The 19,545-nt window shown below is 41.8% G+C and overlaps 1 protein-coding gene across 1 annotated transcript; it reads left to right on the forward strand.

Annotated features, from left to right (window-relative positions):
• Positions 1-106: 106 nt before the first annotated feature.
• On the forward strand, positions 107-17,900 carry SRD5A1 (steroid 5 alpha-reductase 1). The gene is made up of 5 exons (XM_069808820.1): positions 107-504; positions 2,473-2,639; positions 8,352-8,453; positions 10,575-10,725; positions 14,125-17,900. The coding sequence occupies exons 1-5, from the start codon at positions 167-169 to the stop codon at positions 14,189-14,191; spliced, it is 825 nt and encodes a 274-aa protein (XP_069664921.1). The 5' UTR covers positions 107-166; the 3' UTR covers positions 14,192-17,900.
• The last annotated feature ends 1,645 nt before the right edge of the window (positions 17,901-19,545 follow it).

Consider the following 19,545-nt stretch of genomic DNA (forward strand, 5'->3'; position numbering starts at 1 on the left):
GTTCCCGAGCTCCTCCCCCGCACCGCGGCCGACTCCACCAACCTGGCGGGCGGAGGCGGCGGTGCCGGTCACGCCCCCGGCGCCGATTGGTCCGTGGCGCTGGTGGGCGTGCCGCCGGCCGGCCGATGAATGGAGGCGCCGGGGGGGAGCGCGCTGGTGGCGCGGGATGGGGTCCGGCGGTGTCGTCGTCAGCGATGGCGGCGTGTGCGGGTTCTGGCGGCGGCTGTCGGGGCCGGAGGAGCGGCGGCTGCTGGAGCTGCTCGCCTACGGGCTGGTGGCGCTGGGCGCCGTCTCCGCCCTACTGCTCCGCTTCGTTCCCATGCCCTACGGCCGGTACTCCTCGCCGCGCTTCGGCTGGCCGCTGCCCGCCCGCCCCGCCTGGGCGCTGCAGGAGCTGCCCTCCCTCCTCGTCCCGCTCGGGCTGGCCGCCTGCGGTGGGGCGGCCGCCGCCGCCTGGCCTAACCGCCTCCTCCTGGGCTGCTTCGTCGTGCACTACGCACACAGGTGCGGCCCCGGGGACGGACGATCGGACGGGGTCGGGGGGGCGGGTCCGCGGCAGGCCGGGGGCCATCCGGGTAGGGGCGGCCGGCTACCGTTTCCGACGGCGGAGATCGGCGCTCTGCTGTGAATTAACCTCTATCGCTTAACGTAGCAATCGCTAACGTCTTTGCTGCAGCCGCTTTGCGGGCAGGCGCGCCGTGTTTTCACGGGAATGGAGCAGCGCTGGCGGCTCTGGTCGGGTGCTGCGTGGAGTGCTGCGGCACCTTTCAGAAACGGCACGAAAAGGGAGCGCGTGGCCCTCTAGGCACGCAGTGTGGTCTGTACCCTGTGGCCGTAGCTCTTGTGACGACCCCCGCTCAAGCAAGGACTTGACCGGGTGGACTTAAGGATGCCATCTTCCAGCAAGGGAAGTTCACTTCTGGATGCTGATATAATTCTGATACAGTGAAATAGTAGCTGCTTTCCAATCATGGCTTTCACCACAGGACTCGGTGATCTTTGTGGGCCCTTTCCAGCTCACGATATTCAATGACTCATTAAAATCCTGGCAAAGTTGAGGCTGAGTGCCCCACATTGTCACGTAGTCGATGGTATCTGGGTGTTCTGTGAAACTTCTCAAGGGAAGGCAGCTTAGCTGGAGCTCGGTTAAGATTTTGCTGTTCCCTTCAAGTCATGGACAATAGTTACTGGTGATACTCAGCAAGTAATGCTGCCACCATGCTAATACGGCAGGATAGACTCGTCAGGCTAATTTTAAGCCGAGTGTGTGGCTGATATGCAGTTGTCTTCCGGTGCTTATTGCAAGAGGCTGTTGCTTTTTGACTGAAAGTATTCTGTATCCTCAGGTCAAGAGGGATGCAATGTACCGTTGGCCTGGTGGCTGACTAGCTTTGCAAACCTGGGAGTGTGTCTTTACTCCCTCCTATTCCATTCTTAAGAGTAAAGAGATTAGCTTTGGCATGGGATCTTAACTCATCCTCAGTGTCTGGGAAAAGCAAGAAGCACAAGGCAAAGCTTTGTACAGAAAGCTGAGCTGTACTGCAGTTTCTTTTCCCCAGTTGCTTATTGCTGTTGCTGGCCTAAGGGACTGTTCTGTAGGTGAACGCAGACTGGAAAAGACCTCTGTTATCCAATTCCATTCGTTGTAACGTAGTAGGCTTTAAATAATCGCATCAATGAATTTGTTACGCTTTCTTAAAAGACATTACGGTTTTGCATCCTCTGGAAACGCTCCTTTGAAGCTGTGGTCCTTGGATAGCTGGAAGACATGTGAAGAGTGCTCAGGCTTCTGTAATTCTGCTCCTATATCATTATAGATTGTAATTAAATTGATAGGTGATTGGGAGTTGGCTCGTGATGTGGGGCAGAGCACAAAAACATTCACCTGCTTTTCTTGTTTGGAGCTTGTTTGTTTACTCTCATAATCCCCTGGGAAAAGCAATCAAGGTTCCTTTCCCAAATGGGATTGCACCTGTGGATTTGTCATGTCTTTAACAGGTGTCGTGGGGTAGACCGAGATTGTCAAGGCAAAGCAGTTAATGCTTTTAAGTGACTTTTAGGGCAAGGAGGAAACTGAGCTCAGTTAGGGTAATTTCAAGGGGATTGACTTTCCCCCCCAGAAGCGCTGGTGGGTTTGGTGTAGGGATTGGGAGACCTGGCTCGTTCCAGAAAGCCTGGTGATACCACTGAAGATTTAGGAACAAAGGAGGGCAAAAATACCCCTTGCCTTTACTGCGCTGGACCAAGTAATTGTCTTGGGTACAAAGTTCAAGATTTCCGTAGTAAGGGGAGAGAGGAGTGATCTAGTAATTCCAATTAGGCAACAAAATTAACATTGAGGTGTTAAAGCGAGTGTAACTATCCTTCTGAACTGGGGATCAAGGGCTCTGGACCATGGATTACAGTTTTGGACATCAGAAGTATCTTTTCTGTTTGTTAATGCAACAATTTTACTTTCCTTGTTCGCTATAGGGCGCTCATATTTCCTCTTCTGATCCGGGAAGGAAAACCAACACCGTTTTTCACTTTTGTGCTAGCGCTTCTGTTCTGTGTTTACAACGGGTACTTGCAAGGCCGAAGCTTAAGCAACTATGCAGAATACCCTTCAGGCTGGTTAAAAGATCCATGTTTCATTACAGGTGAGTTAAAACATGTTATGAGAACTTTAGGTGTAGTTTTCCTTTGTCTTCACGGAAAGAAATTATTGTTATTATAATTTTATAGTATCTTTAATCCCATTTTATAACTTTTCTCACAGTTAATTGTCTTGTTTGCTGTAGCTGGAAGCCTTTTAACCTTTTTTATTTTAGAACTGTGAACTGACACCTATCAGGAAGTGAGGTTACATTTATACTTGAAGACATGTGTATGGTTAATGGGCTAAGATGTTTAGTGGCAAAGTATTGTCTTTGCCCTATTTTTTGTTTCCTAGGCATCTACTTTTGCCTACTGTCAAAAACATGGTATCATTTTCCAAGGAAATCTTTACAGAAGGATCTTTTTGATCTTCAGATCAAAAAGAATATTTTTGCCTTGTCGGTCAGAGGCAGAATGCTGGTCTGTGTGGATCCTTGATCTGACCCAGTCCAGTTCTTGTTGTTATTCTGGAGCCGGAGCAAGTTAGTGTTTCTCCCAGATTTCTCAAGCCTTTTACAGCAAGAATAAGAAGCTTTTATCTTTATTGCAGTGTTACTGTGGATGACAATAGAGGGCCACAGTGCTAAACGCTGTCATGACTATAAGACTGAAGAAATTTAAGTTGAAATAGATTCTCTTGCCAAGATTAGGAGGCAGTACTGCTTGTGCTCTAAAAATGGAGAAATTGAGGTACAAGGGAATGACTTCAGTGGGCGCTAGGCACTTGGATATACTTGAAATTCTCTTGGTACTTTTGAAATTCCAGTCTCCTTAAATTGGAACCAACAAAAAACTGATTAAAAGATCTGTTGATCAAAACTGTTGAAGACTCTGATGCAACACAGGCTTTGTTTCCGGTGTCCTAGTTTAGTACCTTAATCAAAAGATATCTCAATACAATGCTGTAAACAAATCATGAGTCAGGAGCCATAAATCAATTCCTCCTTACTGAAAGAGCTTAAGGTAATAAGGCTGTTGCTCAGGTTTCCTTGTTTGTTTTTTTTCTTTGAGTTTCAAGGATTTCTGAAAGATGTAAATGTATAAATGATAATAGGTTCATCTGCCTTCAGTTATAAATACTTCTGTGTATGAATTAGTTTGGTTTGGGTTTGTTTGGTGGTTCTTTTTGTTTGTGTTTGGTTTTTGTTTTCAAATAATACCATTTTGGAATATATGCTTATACATATTTATTTATGCTAATTATAAGCAAAGTGTTGCTTTCATGACTATTGTAAGGCAAAATATTGCTTTAAAAAGTTATCCTGAAAACTAAGAAAGTGAAGGCTCCTGGTAAACATAGTAACCATTTTAATAGTGTTACTCGCTGGCTTTTTTGAGACTGTTATTACAATAAATCTTTAGGTATAGTTTGGCATGGCTATGAAACGGCCGAACCTAAGACTTCTTGTTTCTTTTATTCCTGTAACTAGAATATCTCTTTTTTTATAGTACACATCAACATAATCGGAACATAGCGGATATTTATCATTGTGATTTGGTATTCATCCCAACTAGGTACCTTCAAATATCTGCAGTTTATACTTGTAGCTTTGGTCAACTCAAATGCAGTAGTGCTGGGTTGTACACTGGATATTCCCTGAACAACTGGACTATTATGTTCTAGTTCTTCAAAAACATCTGGCAGTGTCTTTAAGTCTCTGTCTAAAATGACTAAAAAAAAAAAAATTGAGTAGAAGGTCAGAAAATTATAATAGCAAGAAAGCGTATTTGCTGAGGGCTGACAAGGTATTTCTTCAGTCTATATTGAGTTACATGTGGAAGAGAAATGGGAGAGAGTGTACAAGTAGCAGCCAAACAAGGTTCAGCAGTTGGAAGCTGAAACGAGATAAACTTGCACTGAAGGCAGAAATCTGGAGAAGTGAGGCTGATTAACGGTCATGGTGGGAGGTTTCAAACAACTGATGTGTTCTCTGTCTGTGGAGCCTTAGTATACAGACTGACTTTTCAGATGTCTTAAGAGTTAACTCTGGGAAAGCAATAGCTTATATCTACACCAGCAATTGATTTGGAGCAGCAATACAGTTTAGATGTGGTTCCCTTATGATTTCTCTGGAGTGTGTGTTGGTTTAGTTCAGAGCAGTGAACTTCTCTGTTTTCAGAGGAAATGGAAATGTTCTGCTTCAAATGCAGTGCAACGCTTGATAAAACCATGAGCTTGCAAACCACTGTGGGAGCAACTTCATAATCTGTCAGCATGTACCTTCCACACGCATGCTAATAAAAAGCTTGTGAACTTACTAAAAGTACCTGTGATACCCTGAAGCGGTGAATGCTACAAACGGGGGCCTATGCACCTGCGTGTTTTACCCTTATGTTCTTTCCTAATCTGTCTGCACTTCTAGTTGGAAACTCCTTCCTTTGCTTGCTTTAGCTTCATCAAACCCTTTCCAGTATGCTGTGTGTCTTTTCTTACTCCTTTAAATCCCCATTCAACTACTTCCTTCTAATGTTGATGGCTAACCATGCCCTGCATCAAAACACTTTTCTTTGCAGCAGCTCTGTGAAGCGGAGCAGTACCTGTAAGTGGGAAGGTGCAGGTGACAGAACATCAGCACGTAGTCTGTTGCGTGAGGCTTTTTATCTGGCAGTCAGGCAACCAAGCCTGCCTGCCACCTCTGCTCTCTACAGAGAAGAGACACAAGGAGAGCATGGGCATTGCCCGTACCTGGACGTGGTCTCGTGACGGAGGGATGGGAGCTAGTCGGTATCTCTCCTCATATCTGCAGGCATCTGGATGCTCCAAATGATCTCGTGCCTTCTTGGAAAGACTAACCACGCAGCCTGAGCTGAGGCACTGCTCACCTGAAGTGTCTGCCAGGCACTTCCAGCACAGCTGTAGAAACTGGCCGCCGCCTGTGCCTGGGCAGCATCTTGCACTGCGTGTTCTTGAAGGCCGGGCTGGGGAGGTGAGCCAGACAGCAGTTACTATCCTGTCACTCTGAAATAGCCTGCAGAACAAGAGTAGGTCTTTTTGCGTGAGATTCTACATGGGCGAGGGTGAAGAGGGCACTGGCGCAATAGGGCGGACGTGCTCTTCTCTTGCACTAGGTCGTTTGGTAATACAGACCTAGTTACTGTCCTCCTTATGCAAGTGTTCTCCTCCTAGGAACCCAGGCCTTAATCTCCAGGTTTATCCTGATGAAGCAAAAAAGCCTCTTGAGTTTAACAGTCTCGTGAGGTCATCTATGTTGTGTGGTGCATCCTGTGGTTCAGAGAACCTACCGGAGTATGCTGTGGCTCCCTTCCTGTTCCCGTATCCATGTTTCCCTCTGGGGGAAGCCAAGTCCTGCAGGTCGTGGTGGATCACCAGCTCTTGGCTTTGCAGAGCACGGTCCTAGCCCTCGGCCACGTGAGGATCCGAGGGTGAGGACAGTGAAGTACAGAGTAAGGGCACAGGGAACGTGGTTATGCAGTACTTCAGGGGAAAGTGGTCTTCAAATTGAAGAGGGGTGCTGTGAAAACAGCCTATGTTCACCGGGTTGTTGTCCATGAAGCAGGATTTGATTGTCTCCTTCTGACATGTGGTGGTTTTCAAGTAGGAGGGGTAAAAAAGCACAAAATCAAGCTAATTTTCTACAGCAATTGGGCATTCTTAAAGCAAGCTCCAGTCTTTTTGCATTACCTGAAAAGTTCTCAGTAGTTCAGATACTAATTTGCAAACAGGTACTGATACAGAATACACTGGTAACATTCTCCAAAATTACAGTGGCATTTCAGAGAAATCAAAGGGTCTCTGATTTCCTCTCCCGAGAAATAAATTTAGTATTCTTTCTAGAACTGGTACTAACTTTCAGTACAGATTTTTCCTCATGCTAATAGTGAAATAAATTAGTAGAAATATTGTTTGCATTAAGTAGAAGTAATCTGTGTGCTTGTTAAGAAATCTCCTTTCAAATTATTGTATGGATAGAGACAATGACTTGCTTATTTAGTTGTATGAATAATATCCCTTGTTTTTCAAGGTAGTCTCAATCTTCTCTGGCAATTTGCAAATTGATACATGATCACAAATACTAAGAGAAGCAAACTCTTTTTGTGGCTGGATGCCGTGGGGATTCAAGATTCTCTGTTTGGATAGAGATCTGTTTTGAAGGAAAAAGTTAAAATGATCAGTTTTCCTAAAAGTAGAATTCAACAGCATTTGAATTACTCACCCTGTGGTTTTGAACATTGTCATTACATGAATTGGTCTGTAAATTCCTCATTACATTTATCTAATCTATCTCATGATGATGTAATTACATTGAATATATAGTTGAAAGGATTATGGTAAAATTTTACTACAGCAGACACTTTGCAAGTGGCATCTCCACACCTTGATTTCTAATGGAAACTTATGGCACGGTGCTGTATGAACAAAAGGTTCAGAAATATGCTTTTCACAGGACTAAATTCTGCTACTGGTTTTGTAATGTAAGCAGATTGTAACAAGCTAATCAAACAACATTTTTTTTATTTATATAGGTAAATATGGAGAGAGCTTTCACACAGAAATGTCAGTTTCTCTGCAGAGCAGTCATTTTCTCCTAATCCATGTGGACGCAGACAGCTAGGTCCTTTATGTAAACGCAGCCCCCAAGGGATTGAGAGAGGAAAGCTGCCTATCTAGCAACTTGTTTGAGAGGCAAGGTCTGCTTACATCTGTAGCTTCGCTTTGAAATGTAGCTTAAGTCTTGGTAAAGTATACTCTGACAACCTACTCGTCTGGCAACATGGCCTCATACATCTGGATATCCACTTAGTGTCTTTGCTCTTGTACTACCGGATTTCTCTGTATTGAAGGAGAACCATCTGAAAGACTCGTTATGGGTGCAAAAAGACAAAGCTTTCTTTACCTGGTGTGTGAAGCGACTTTGCTCTAGAAGCACATCACTGACATTTTCTTTGGAATCGAAATAAAAATCAGTGACTTTGGAGGTGGATTCAAAAAAAAATACAATGCATCTACCCTCAAAACACTAATCCTGTCTGCTGCTAGTAACAAAGAACGCTGCCTTCGAAGGAAAATAACATGGGTAACGTGTAGCCAAGGACTCAAAATAGAAGGGTGAAAATATTGAATTTGAATCCTAAATTCTTTTTGATTTATCCCATGCAATTACAGCAAGATATAAGCATGCAGAAAGTGACAATCTCAGTTTTCATGAAAGCCTAGTATAAATGGTAAAACCATTTTGCTGAATGACACAAGTAAATGGTGTGTGAATTCCTTCACAATTTTATTATTCCTTTGATTGCATGGAAGTCTGCTGTATATTGTCAGTAAAAAAAAAGGTGGGGGGGGAGACTGAGGTGTCTCCCTCTGGTAGGAATGAGAATGGCTGTTTCTTTCAGTGTTTAAAGCTTTAGTGTATTTGTTTTTCTATGTGGAAGTTAGGGAAATATACACAGTACATATGTATATATGCACATGCATACATTTGTTTACATAATTCTAGCAACATAAGAATAAACTTTATACTTACAGTACTATTCCTATCTAGAGACGTGTTGATTACTGTGAACTGTGCTGACTGAAGAGCTCAGTGTGGGACTGGGACTGTGCAGGATGTCACCAGAATTGCTTGTAATGCTTACATTTCTACTGCTTTGAGATAATATGCCTAATATGCAATATATAACTGTAGTTTTTCTGAACAAGCACTTTGGGTCAGTGTATTATTAAAGATAGTATTTTAAATATTTCTCCTCAGGTTTTATAGGGTGGTTGACTGGCATGGCAATCAATATTCATTCTGATCATATTCTCAGGAATCTGAGAAAACCAGGGGAAAGTGGTTACAAGATACCAAGAGGTAAGTAAAAATGGTACAGAAATTTTTGTAGCAGAAGAAGCACCTCTGATGAGGAGACGCAGAGAGAGCTGGGATTGTTCAGCCTTGAGAAGAGGAGGCTCGGGGGAATCTTATCAATGTGTATAAATACCTGATGGGTGAGAATGAAGAACAGGGAGCCGGGCTTTTCTCAGTGGTGCCCAGTGACAGGACCGGAGGCACTGGGCACAAACACATGATATTACATCTGAACACAGTTTTTGCTGTGGGGGTGGTCAAACACTGGCACAGGTTGCCCAGAGAGGTTGTGTGGTCTCCATCTGTGGAGATACTCAAAACCGGACTGGACGTGGTCCTGGGCAACTGGCTCTAGCTGCCCCTGCTTTTGATGATCTCAGGAGGTCCCTTCCAACCTAACATGATTCTGCCTAGAGGTGACCTTCTAATGCTTGGTGTCTTTTAGGGGAGGTAGTCGTTTATGATGTAAGAGGAAACTGGAAATAGCAGTTCGTTGTCTACCTGAAGAAGTGATTTCATAGTGTGGGAAATGTTTGGGGGGTTTTTTTCCTCTTAAGCCAAGTATTTGAAGGGATCTGTTTCATGATATCGTGTGGCTTGTGAGTCTGAATTTCTTGACCAACTCTGGCTGTATTTTTAGAAAGTGGTAAAAATGTAACATAGCATTCCACAACTTTTGTGAGAATCAGCAGGTGGGTGGAAGAAGACAGCCTAAATTATCATCCCAGTGTGGGGGCAGGAAAGGGGAGGCAGAAAGTACTGGGCAGCTGTGTGTGGCTGGCCCCTCTTAGGTTGTCCCATGTAGGAAGAGGGAGGGATCATAGGTAACCGGAGGGTGATGACTGCTGTGGTAAGGGAGGCACGGGGAAAAGAGGACAGAAATCCAAAGAAAGTTAGGCATTATAAATTCTGGCCTTCATGGGAAAATGGAGAATATGAAAGGATTTCTTATGGACCCTATTGAAGTGTTAAGGTTTATTGACACTTTTGGAAACATTAGACTCTTCCAGGTGTATTACACTCAGTGAGAGTAGAAAAATAAGTTACCTCTGAATTCTGCTGTTTGTCTAAGTTTTTCCTGTAGTTGTTGCTCTCTCGGGCTTTAGTGAGATTTTTTTTTTTAATAAGACTGGAAGAAATAGGTATATAAGGCAGTAGACTGTTACTTTTCACCAAGAAGGTAACTTCATAATTTTAATAGATGTAAATCCAAATGCCCATGTGAAAAATGAATATGAACATACTGTAGTATGTTCAGTGTACAAAAAAGTTCTGAAGGAAATAAGATGTTATTTGCTGCATGATCAGGAGTTGGTCTTTTGGATATTGCTTATCCAGTTTAAGTGCTAGAATTCTGCTTCTCTTTTGTTACAAAAGCAAAGGAATTAAAGCAAGGTCAAAACATGTCCTTTATTACATTTGGCAAATACTTGTTTGTTTAGTCCTGCTAGTAAAGCACATAATGAGATGTTATCAATTTGTATACTAACTTTGGAATTAGGGTGCAAGTTCTTATTTTATAAAATTCCCAGCAGGTGGGTACTGGTTGTTTATGCATAATTGGCTGTAAAACACATTTAACACTGACCGCCAATTATTCTTTCACTGAGTGTCAGGGCTCAAGTGGTAGAGGAACAAAAGGGCAATGCATTTTAAGCAAGAGGATAAGTTTGGAAGTTTAATTCATAATAATAATTTTGTTCATAATTGATTTAATTTCTGAAGTACTTAAAGTGTATGCTAACTAACCCTATGAGTATTTTCTGGGACTCTTAAAGGGGAGCATATTTTCTATTTTTACATATTTTAAAAAAGGTTTAGTTTATGATCAAAGAGCCAGTTTGATATCATCATTGAATAATTATTTAGAGGCATGAACTCACTTCTGATACTGGTAAATCTGCTTTTCTTTCATGATTCAAAGAGGAAAAATGCAGCTGGAGAAGGTCTGTCTTAGAATGAGGTCTGAAGTGATCCTCCATAGTACAGCTTGAACTGAAAAACACTGCCTTCAAAAAATAGGGAGACATTGGTGATGTAGCTCTTATTTGACTAACAGTAAAAGATAGCATTGGGGATCTCCTTGATTAAGGTGCTTTTAAAACAACTCTGTTTGGCTTTCAGGGGGAATGTTTGAGTATGTCAGTGGAGCCAACTTTTTTGGAGAGATCCTGGAATGGTTTGGGTTTGCCCTTGCCTGCTGCACCATTGAAAGCCTTGCATTTGCGTTGTGTACGCTTTTCATCTTGGGTTCAAGGGCAAAGCAACACCACCAGTAAGTGTTTGTGTCTTATAGTTTCTGTTGTCTCTATGCCACACTTCATTTCCATTTCACATCATCCCACCGGGATGTTGCAGAGCAAGTTTTGTGAAAGACTGCTACTTCAATGGAGGATATGATAGAGAATACTCTGAGTAATATTAAGCACTACAGAATTTCAACAGGATAGTACTGGGCATAAACACACACAGTGTACGATGAGGTGGTCAACATCGTGGATCTGTAAAGATTATAGACAAGTTTTGGAAAATTGTCTTAATTGATCACATACTATACTTTCCCTTGTGGCTCAAACTTGTTTCTATAATATTAAAATTTTGAAAATCACTCTAAAGTCTTCTGTGACAGGCACACTTTATAGTCAAGTCTATATCCTATTGTTTATAATCAAGTGTATAGACAATATGAAAACAGTTCTGGTAGATGATATTTAATAAAGTCTCTGCTCTATAATTAAACAGTCCAACTGTTAATGTACTGTATTCATAATGTGGCTTTCCTGCTAACAAAAGGATCATAGTTTGAGAAGACTTGAAAGGATTCTCTTTAAGGAGTAGCATGTTTAAAAGAATTTGAACACCTTAATCTTATTTTGGTTATTCTTAGCTTCCTGCTTTGGTTCTCATGCTGAAACTTAGAGGCATAAGAGGAAATAAACATGAATTTATCAAGGAAGTAGGTTGAAAAAAAAATCATTGCTAACTGTCTGTTAGGGCAGCCATGGCTATGTCTAGTGGGGTCTTGAAAACCTCCAGAAATTGAGGTTTTTCTGCACCTTGTTTGTAGGGTGTTCCAGGTCTGTATTACCCTCCCAGTGAACAAGTTTTTCATACTAAGCTGAACCTTCCAAGCCTGTCACCATTTCTCCTTGTTTTACCACCTGCTACTACTGAGCAGAGTCACAGAATATCTTCGGTTGGGAGGAGCATCTGAAGGTTGTCCAGTCCAGCCATCTGGTGTGACCTGCTCCAGCCAGGGCTAACCACGACGCTATACCTGGTTGCCCAGGACCTCATCCAGTTGAGTTTCAAGTGTCTCCAAGGGTGGAGGCTTCAGCACAACTCTGACAAAGCCCTGGAACAGGATTTTTCTCATTCTCGTGGGGAAGAGGGTTTTTTCCTTACGTCCAGTTGGAATTTTCCATGTTGCAACTTTTATCCCCTGCCACTTGTCCACTTGTTGTGTGCCTCCAGAAAGGGTATGGCTCTGTCTTCTCTCTAATGTCGCTGTAGGTAGTGGAAGACTGCAGTTAGATCTGCTTACTTTCCCTTCCAGGCTGAACAAGCCTAGTATACTCAACCTCTCCTCTTGTATGTCCCAGCTATGCAGTCGTCTTAATGACCATCTGCTGGATACTTTTCCAGTTTGTGGACATCTCTATTGCACAGGAACCTGAAAACTGGAGGCAGTAATGCAGGTGCAGGCTTTCAGCCACTGAGTAGCGGAGAATAAGCACTTCCCCTGACTTGGTGGCTCTATGCTTGTTAAAGCAGGACAGTATGCAGTTAGCCTTCATCATTGCAGGGATCATTACTGACTCATGCTCAATTTGTCTACCAGGTTGTCCACATCCTTTTGTGCAGAGCTGCTATCTAGCCAGTCAGTCTCTGGCCTGCACTTTTGCATGGGGCCATTGCATTCCAGCTGCAAGAGTTTGCATTTCTTTCATAGTTTTGATCCATTGTCTTAACTCCCAGTACCTGTAGGCAGCAGTAACAGAGCCTCTTAGTCTCTTCCCCACCAGACTAAGCAATGCCATGTTCCTCAGCCTCTCCTTGTATATTATGTTCTTCAGGCTCAAATTCCATGATTGGTTTCTGTCTGTCTTAAGCCTTGACAGTGCTGTTTCAGAGCTCTTGACTTACAGAGCATTATGAAAAGCTAAATGTTGTTAAAGGAAGTAATTTGCACTAAAGGAAAAATGCATAAAAATGGAAGAGGGGTGCAGAAAAAACCCAACTAAAAATAGCAAATCCATGTAAGTGAAGAAATATTTTCGTGTAGTCTGTTTAGTTTGAAAAACTGTCGTGGTTTAACCCCAGCCAGCAACTAAGCACCACGCAGCTGCTCACTCACTCCCCCCCCCATCCAGTGGGATGGGGGAGAAAATCGGGAAAAGAAGTAAAACTCGTGGGTTGAGATAAGAACAGTTTAATAGAACAGAAAAGGAGAAACTGATAATGATAACACTAATAAAATGACAACAGCAGTAATAAAAGGATTGGAATGTACAAATGATGCGCAGGACAATTGCTCACCACCTGCTGACCGACACCCAGCCAGTCCCCGAGCGGCGAATCCCTGCCCCCCACTTCCCAGTTCCTAAACTAGATGGGACGTCACATGGTATGGAATACACTGTTGGCCAGTTTGGGTCAGGTGCCCTGGCTGGGCATGAGAAGCTGAAAAATCCTTGACTCTAGTCTAAACACTACTGAGCAACAACTGAAAACATCAGCGTTATCAATATTCTTCACATACTGAACTCAAAACACAGCACTGTACCAGCTACTAGGAAGACAGTTAACTCTATCCCAGCTGAAACCAGGACAAAAACTTAGAATAAATGACTGAAAAGGATAAATAGTGTAATGCTGGTATTCCACAGCTGCAGGTTAATGTGCATTGCATGTTTTGTTCCCTGCTTATTCCAGCTTTGATCTTGCAGTTAGCTATTGATATGAATACCTGCAGCTTTGAAGCTAATTCTTTTTTTTTATTTTAGAGAAGCAGAAGAGTAAATATTTGAAAATGGGAGTAAATGTGTTTGTTATATAAGATGGCCAGACAAATAATAACACTTGGTATCACTATGCATTTATTCTTTTAAAATTGTCTGGGTTTTAAAATAGTGATGGACTTTGAGGGTGATTAGCAGTAAGGCTAGTGTAATATTTGTCACATTCAGTTCAATTATCCAAATCCTGACTGGAACTGAAGATGTTTCTATCCAGAACAGGACTGTCAAACATATGTTGAAGTATCCCTTGCTTCCACATGAAGTCATTATACAATTTGACATGTTATCCCCTTGAATGTTTTTGATTTTCTTTTTTCCCTTCTACTTCTAAAATGCAAATACTCAGGATGCATAACTACATACATTTTGCAACAACAGACTACTCCTTCCCTAGCTGCTCTCACCACATCTGTTGGTTTGATTTCCCATTGCTGGCAGCAGTAACTTTCTTTCACTGTAGTTGGTGATTAGATGTCATTAGGATGAGTGTGGTAAATGGCAGTTTTCTGTCCAGAGTAGGTTCTAAAGGCATTTTTGGGGGGTTGTAGCCAGAAAATATATGGATTACATTGAATGCATTGTACCATTACTTAATTTCCTCAACAGCATTTTGAAGACTCAGTACTCATCAGATTTCTCTCTTTGTTTTTCAGATGGTACCTTGAGAAATTTGAAGACTACCCAAAGAACAGAAAAATTGTGATCCCATTTGTGTACTGAGCTGTACTTTTAACACCGTTTTTGAAATGAATGTGTTTTGTAACAGCTAACACTTTACAGGTGTTGGCCGGTTGACGGCATACTCTGATCATCACTGTGACAAAGCCTTTGCATCAGTGCTACTATTAGTTACTGCTTTTCCTCTTAATAAAAACCAGAATCTGATGGACAGGGTGAATAGGAACAGAAATGCTTTTTCCAACAGTGGAGCACGATCATAAATACATTAGGCACTGTGTCTGAATTCACATCGTGGAAAGTATTGTACAGGACTTCTGGTACTTTCTTTTCTGCCTATGCAGGCTTCTGCTGTTCCCACTTGATCTAGCCAGACTGTGCTGAGGATTGTGCCGTGAGCCCAGTCACACTCACTGCAGTCTGGATGGGGTGTTCTGCCTGTTATTTGTCTGCATGCACAAATGGGGTTGACTTTTTTTGCCTTGCCTTCTTAATCCTTTCTTCCCCCCACCTGCATTTTCTGGAGAACTGATGATGATGCAGATGAAGGACATGAGATGAGACTAGCTGCTGTTAGGTGAGAGAGAGTGTTCTTCCTCCTCTTTGCACTCTTACACAGCAATGGACAGTGGGTAGGTAATACTTAATGCCATTTACATTAACAGTTGTAGTGCTGCCTTTCCCAAATAATAGATAAGACTGTCATCTACCTCTCAAATTTGATGACTGTCTCAATATTCAATACATGTTTTCCTGCTCAACCCTGTTTGTGGAAGGCGTTCTTTATTTGCAATACTTAGGCCAGTCTATCACTGTTAACAATTGTGTAATGTTTTCTAGCTTTATAAAAAAACCTTAAGATTTTTACAAAATTCTCTTACTATGCTGTTTAAAAAAAAATCAAGTGTCTTCCTTTTCCTGTTGAGAACAGTCTAGATTACTTTATATTCCAAAAATCTGGAATCTTTTAGTGCTGTTTGCTTTATTAATGTCAGTTCTCATACACCCATGTTTTTCTCCCAAAGGACTCCAGGAGGATTTCAGAAACATGATGGCATCCCAAGTGTACTGACTTTTGAGTTTCAGGCACATCTGTGTCCTTTGCATGCTTGCGGCATTAAAGAATTTTTTAGAATAGCTGAAAAAAATAATCTAGGAAATTCTACAGAAAACTTAAAAAAAACCCAAACACAACATGAACAAAAAACCCCCAAACCAACAACCAAATAATAATTAAAAAACAAAACCCCAAACAAATAAACAAAAATCCCCAAACCTTTCCACAAAACCCCAAAACTCTGCTGCTAATATACTTTAGAAATCAATGGAAATCAAAGTTTTGCCAAGTGTCTTCTGATCTGTTTACGCTGTATATGTTGGGTTATGTTCTTCAAAACAAATTGGTAATATAATTTTGCCAGATGCTGAGTTTTCCAGTATGGTATTGCAGTAAGCTTTGCCTAGAGCTCAAAATTCTGTCTTTGCTGTTGAGTTACACTGCTGTAGTAATCAAAGTCATGTATCTGATGAACTTTACCTTTAAAATTTTAGTTATTACTTTAAAGATAGTACATTCAGGAAATGGGCTGTGAAAAAGGACTTTGTGACCCAAGCTTCTGCTTAACAGTTGTTTCTTCCTCCTCTCCTTCCTGCCATGTTTATACAGTCCTTACTGCACTGAAGTCTTGGCTATCAGTAAGGATTTATTCAGTGGTGTGAAGAATTTTTTGTTACACTTCTATCATTATTGACTGAAATAGTCAAAGGAAGGAGGGGAGACGAACTGGCAGTCCTACAGTGATAACTTACCTACGGCTAAGCCCTTGGACTGTCAGTTCCTCCTCATAGTGTTTGTCTGGGATGACCGATCCTGCTTTCAGCTGATATCCCACAAGTCCAGCTTTGGGAGAACATAGGAATACCCGTTCCTTTGATGCCAGTGTCATTACTTGATTCTCAAATTGTTTAATCACTTCTTTAGTTTTGACATCTTTTCTTAGTGTTTTACAGGATGTTTGAGGCTTCCCCTGTTGTTTTTGTTATCACACTATCATTTGACATTTGATCCTAGTTGTTTTGATGAACAATAAGTCATGAAGTTCCCTGGGGAGAGGATGGTGGAGAGGATGATTTACTCCTCAGTGCTAAAGTGGAGTTAGTAGACAATAAAAGTTCAATAGGATCACTTAAAGCATATTCTGAAGAGAAGTTTGGAAACCTGGTCTTATATATTGAGATATTTCTAAACCCTATATCAAATTCCTGTGGCAGTTTTTAAAATCTTGGTATCTAAATCATCCAGCTATCAAAATCTGTTTTAGGGGAAAAAATACAGGATTCAGAAAGCACTATCTACTTGAGGTGTTTAAATACTTGCACCGTTTATGATGAATTAATATCTTATATCTTTAGGGATATTTGTTAAAAAATGACTAATGGGACAACCAACCAATAAAAAAGATCTGGCTGTGGCACTTTAGTCTCAAATGCATCACCACCTTTTTTTTTTTTCCTTTTATGAAAAGGCAAAGATTCTCTTAATAGTAAACAGCGAGAGAAACTGCTTAGTGTTCAGTTTGTCTCCTTACGTTCAAGAGCTGTAGTTCTCTAGTCAGTAGTATTTATCATAGTTTACAGAAAATTTGTACTGATGCCTCAGTTTTGCTCTGGTGCTATGCTGCTAAATATTTATCTTGACTAAAGGTTCAGCTGGTTTGCTCACATAATGTTCATTTATGGTCTACCTATAGCAGGATGGGGATCTGAAATGTGATGCTCTGACAGCTTATCCATGTTCTTTCTCTTGTTACAGAAAAGGAAAAGCTAAGGTCTATGGGATGTGAATGTCAGTGTGTTTAGAAATTGTAGTTAATTGGATTATAAAGAAAGAAGAAAAAAGAACAGAGAAGAAGGTTTTGTTCTTTGTGTGTTTATATTTTGTATTCTCATTATACTGCTGGAACCTTCCTTAAGTAAAGTACAGCATTTATTTGAGGCAGTTCATTAGAGTGCAAGTCTTACAATGAGCGGCTGAGGGACCTGGGGTTGTTCAGCCTGGAGAAACGGAGGCTGAGACCTGAAAGGAGGTTGTAACAAGGTGGGTACTGGTCTCTTCTATCAAGTAAGAAGTGACAGGACAAGAGGAAACAGCCTCAAGTTGCTCCAGGGCAGGTTTAGATTGGATATTAGGAAAAAAATTCTTCACCAAAAGGGTTGTCAAGCACTGCAACAGGCACTGCTTAGGGAAGTGGTTGAGTCACCATCCCTGGAGGATTTAAAAGATGTGTAGATGTGGTGCTTAGGGACATGGTTTAGTGGTGGACTTGGCAGTGCTAGGTTCATGGTTGCACTTGATGATCTTAAGGGTCTTTTCCAACCTAAACAATTCTATGATTCTTGCATTTCAAGACCAAGGTACACTGATGAAAAGCATATGATCAATTTGGTCAAATGCTAGAACTGCCTTTTGTTTAAACAATATCCCATTTATTTGTCATACTTCACTTGTGCTCTCTTCCCCTTTCAGCAGCTTTGACAGAATTTTTCTGTTTGAAAATATGATACTGAAAAATTTTTCTTGCAGATACATAGTGTGAAAGTAAACTCTGTTCTGCCTGTTCCAGAAGGAGAAAACATGTATGCTTGTTATTGGATGTAATATCTGTAACAACTTTTAACAGAGATACTTCTCTTCAGACTGCCTATATCTTTCCCCTAAATCCCCTACTAATAAAATATGGTTTGCAGTGTCTGTCTTGAATACTTTTTTTTCTGTTAGTAACCCTTGCTATAACTTGTGGAGGTTGACCAAGGCTTTTGTACCAGTGACTCCATTATCCTAAATGAGGTCTTGAGGACTGTAATAGTAAGGTTGTATTAGAATAACCTAGATGAATAGGTGAACTTGAGGAGATGCACTCAAAAAAGAAGTTATTAAAAGTCACAAGATAAATTTGTCTAGTGATACATTCTTAATTATGTAAAACAAAGTACGTAGCTGGGATGTTCTACACTTGCAGTTAGAGCAAAGATTGACAGAAACAGAGGCTACTCCTTTGGGTTCTGCTGCTGCTGCTAGGTCATGGTGAACTTTTCATTTGGAGCAACTGTAGCACCTGCCATTTCAACTATTTGAATTGTGGTTCAGCAGCATATTGGTTTTTTGAGCAATGAAGATAGTGTACAAATGACTTGTCGTACAAACTTGTATGCTTTCAGCAGGCAAGAAATCCTGAGTGCCTACCACAGAGTTTTTATGCCATGTTTGGGAAAAAACACCTCTAACAAACACCTATTTGTTAATTTAAATAAATTAATAATTTTAGTATGAGAATGTCCCAGCCTGTTCTGTGCTACTAAGTTTTACCACTAGCAGTTGCATTTGTTAGGGCAGCCTTTCACACATACATCAGTCTGTTTTGTGAGGAAAAGAGACCTCTGAGTAAAATTGCATCACTTTTTACAGTGATGCAATGTATCTATCAGCATGTACCTGCCCATGTGCCCCCACAAAAACACATGTGAGGAAGCAATTGTGGAAATTCCCATTGCAAGACAGCTGAAGGGATAAGCCTAAAACAAGGTTTGCATCTGAGAGAGTTGCACAACTGCAACTTGCTGTTGGGCTTCTTGGCGGGGGGGGGGGGCGGGGGCGGGGAAGTGTTTTGTACATCCCTTGCTTGATTTCCCATGTTTGCTTTGAAAGCAAAACCAATACATTCTGTTTTGTTGTGTACAAGTGGATGGTGGAAGCAACAGGTTATTTGTTCACAGAGATGAAAGAATACCTATATGATGATTGGTGCCACATTTGGTATAATGCTTCTCCAGGGATGATGCATTACCAGTGTGCTAGCGAGAGCCTTGCAGTGATGTTGTTTGTCCCTGCTCCCTAATACTTGCAGCTTCTCCTTTTGGAAATGCCTGTCTACCTGTCCGGTTCCTGAGAGGATGTGGGTGGCTGGATCTGAAGAGGGAGCCCTCGTGAAGCCACGTGTTCCAGTTGCTCTGGGAGGGAGCACTCCAGTTCTCCTGGGCTGTTGAAAGGGAAAACCAGTACAAACTTAAACTTCTACCAGAAAAGAAAGCCGTGTGATCATATCCGTGAACTGGGGTTCAGATGTTGAGCAGCACTGTCAAGACTAAATAAAGGCCTGTCTGTCGTGGGCTAGCAGAAACTGGCCCAGGTACCTGCTATTACTGTGTCTTGCTGGCTGCTGAACTGGGTTGCGATCCAAACTTTTCAATCTGTACCGGTGAACAGTTCGAGAGGGTTCCAGCTATGCCCCCCCCCCCAAGCATTGTGTTTGCTGCAGGAGACCAAAAGCCAGATGCGATGTGAAGCCAGAATTTTGCTAATATGCAAGTGGCCTTGGGAGGAATCCCTGTGAGAAAGA

This window comes from Haliaeetus albicilla, chromosome 21 (assembly GCF_947461875.1).
Source record: "Haliaeetus albicilla chromosome 21, bHalAlb1.1, whole genome shotgun sequence".
Lineage (NCBI taxonomy): Eukaryota > Metazoa > Chordata > Aves > Accipitriformes > Accipitridae > Haliaeetus > Haliaeetus albicilla.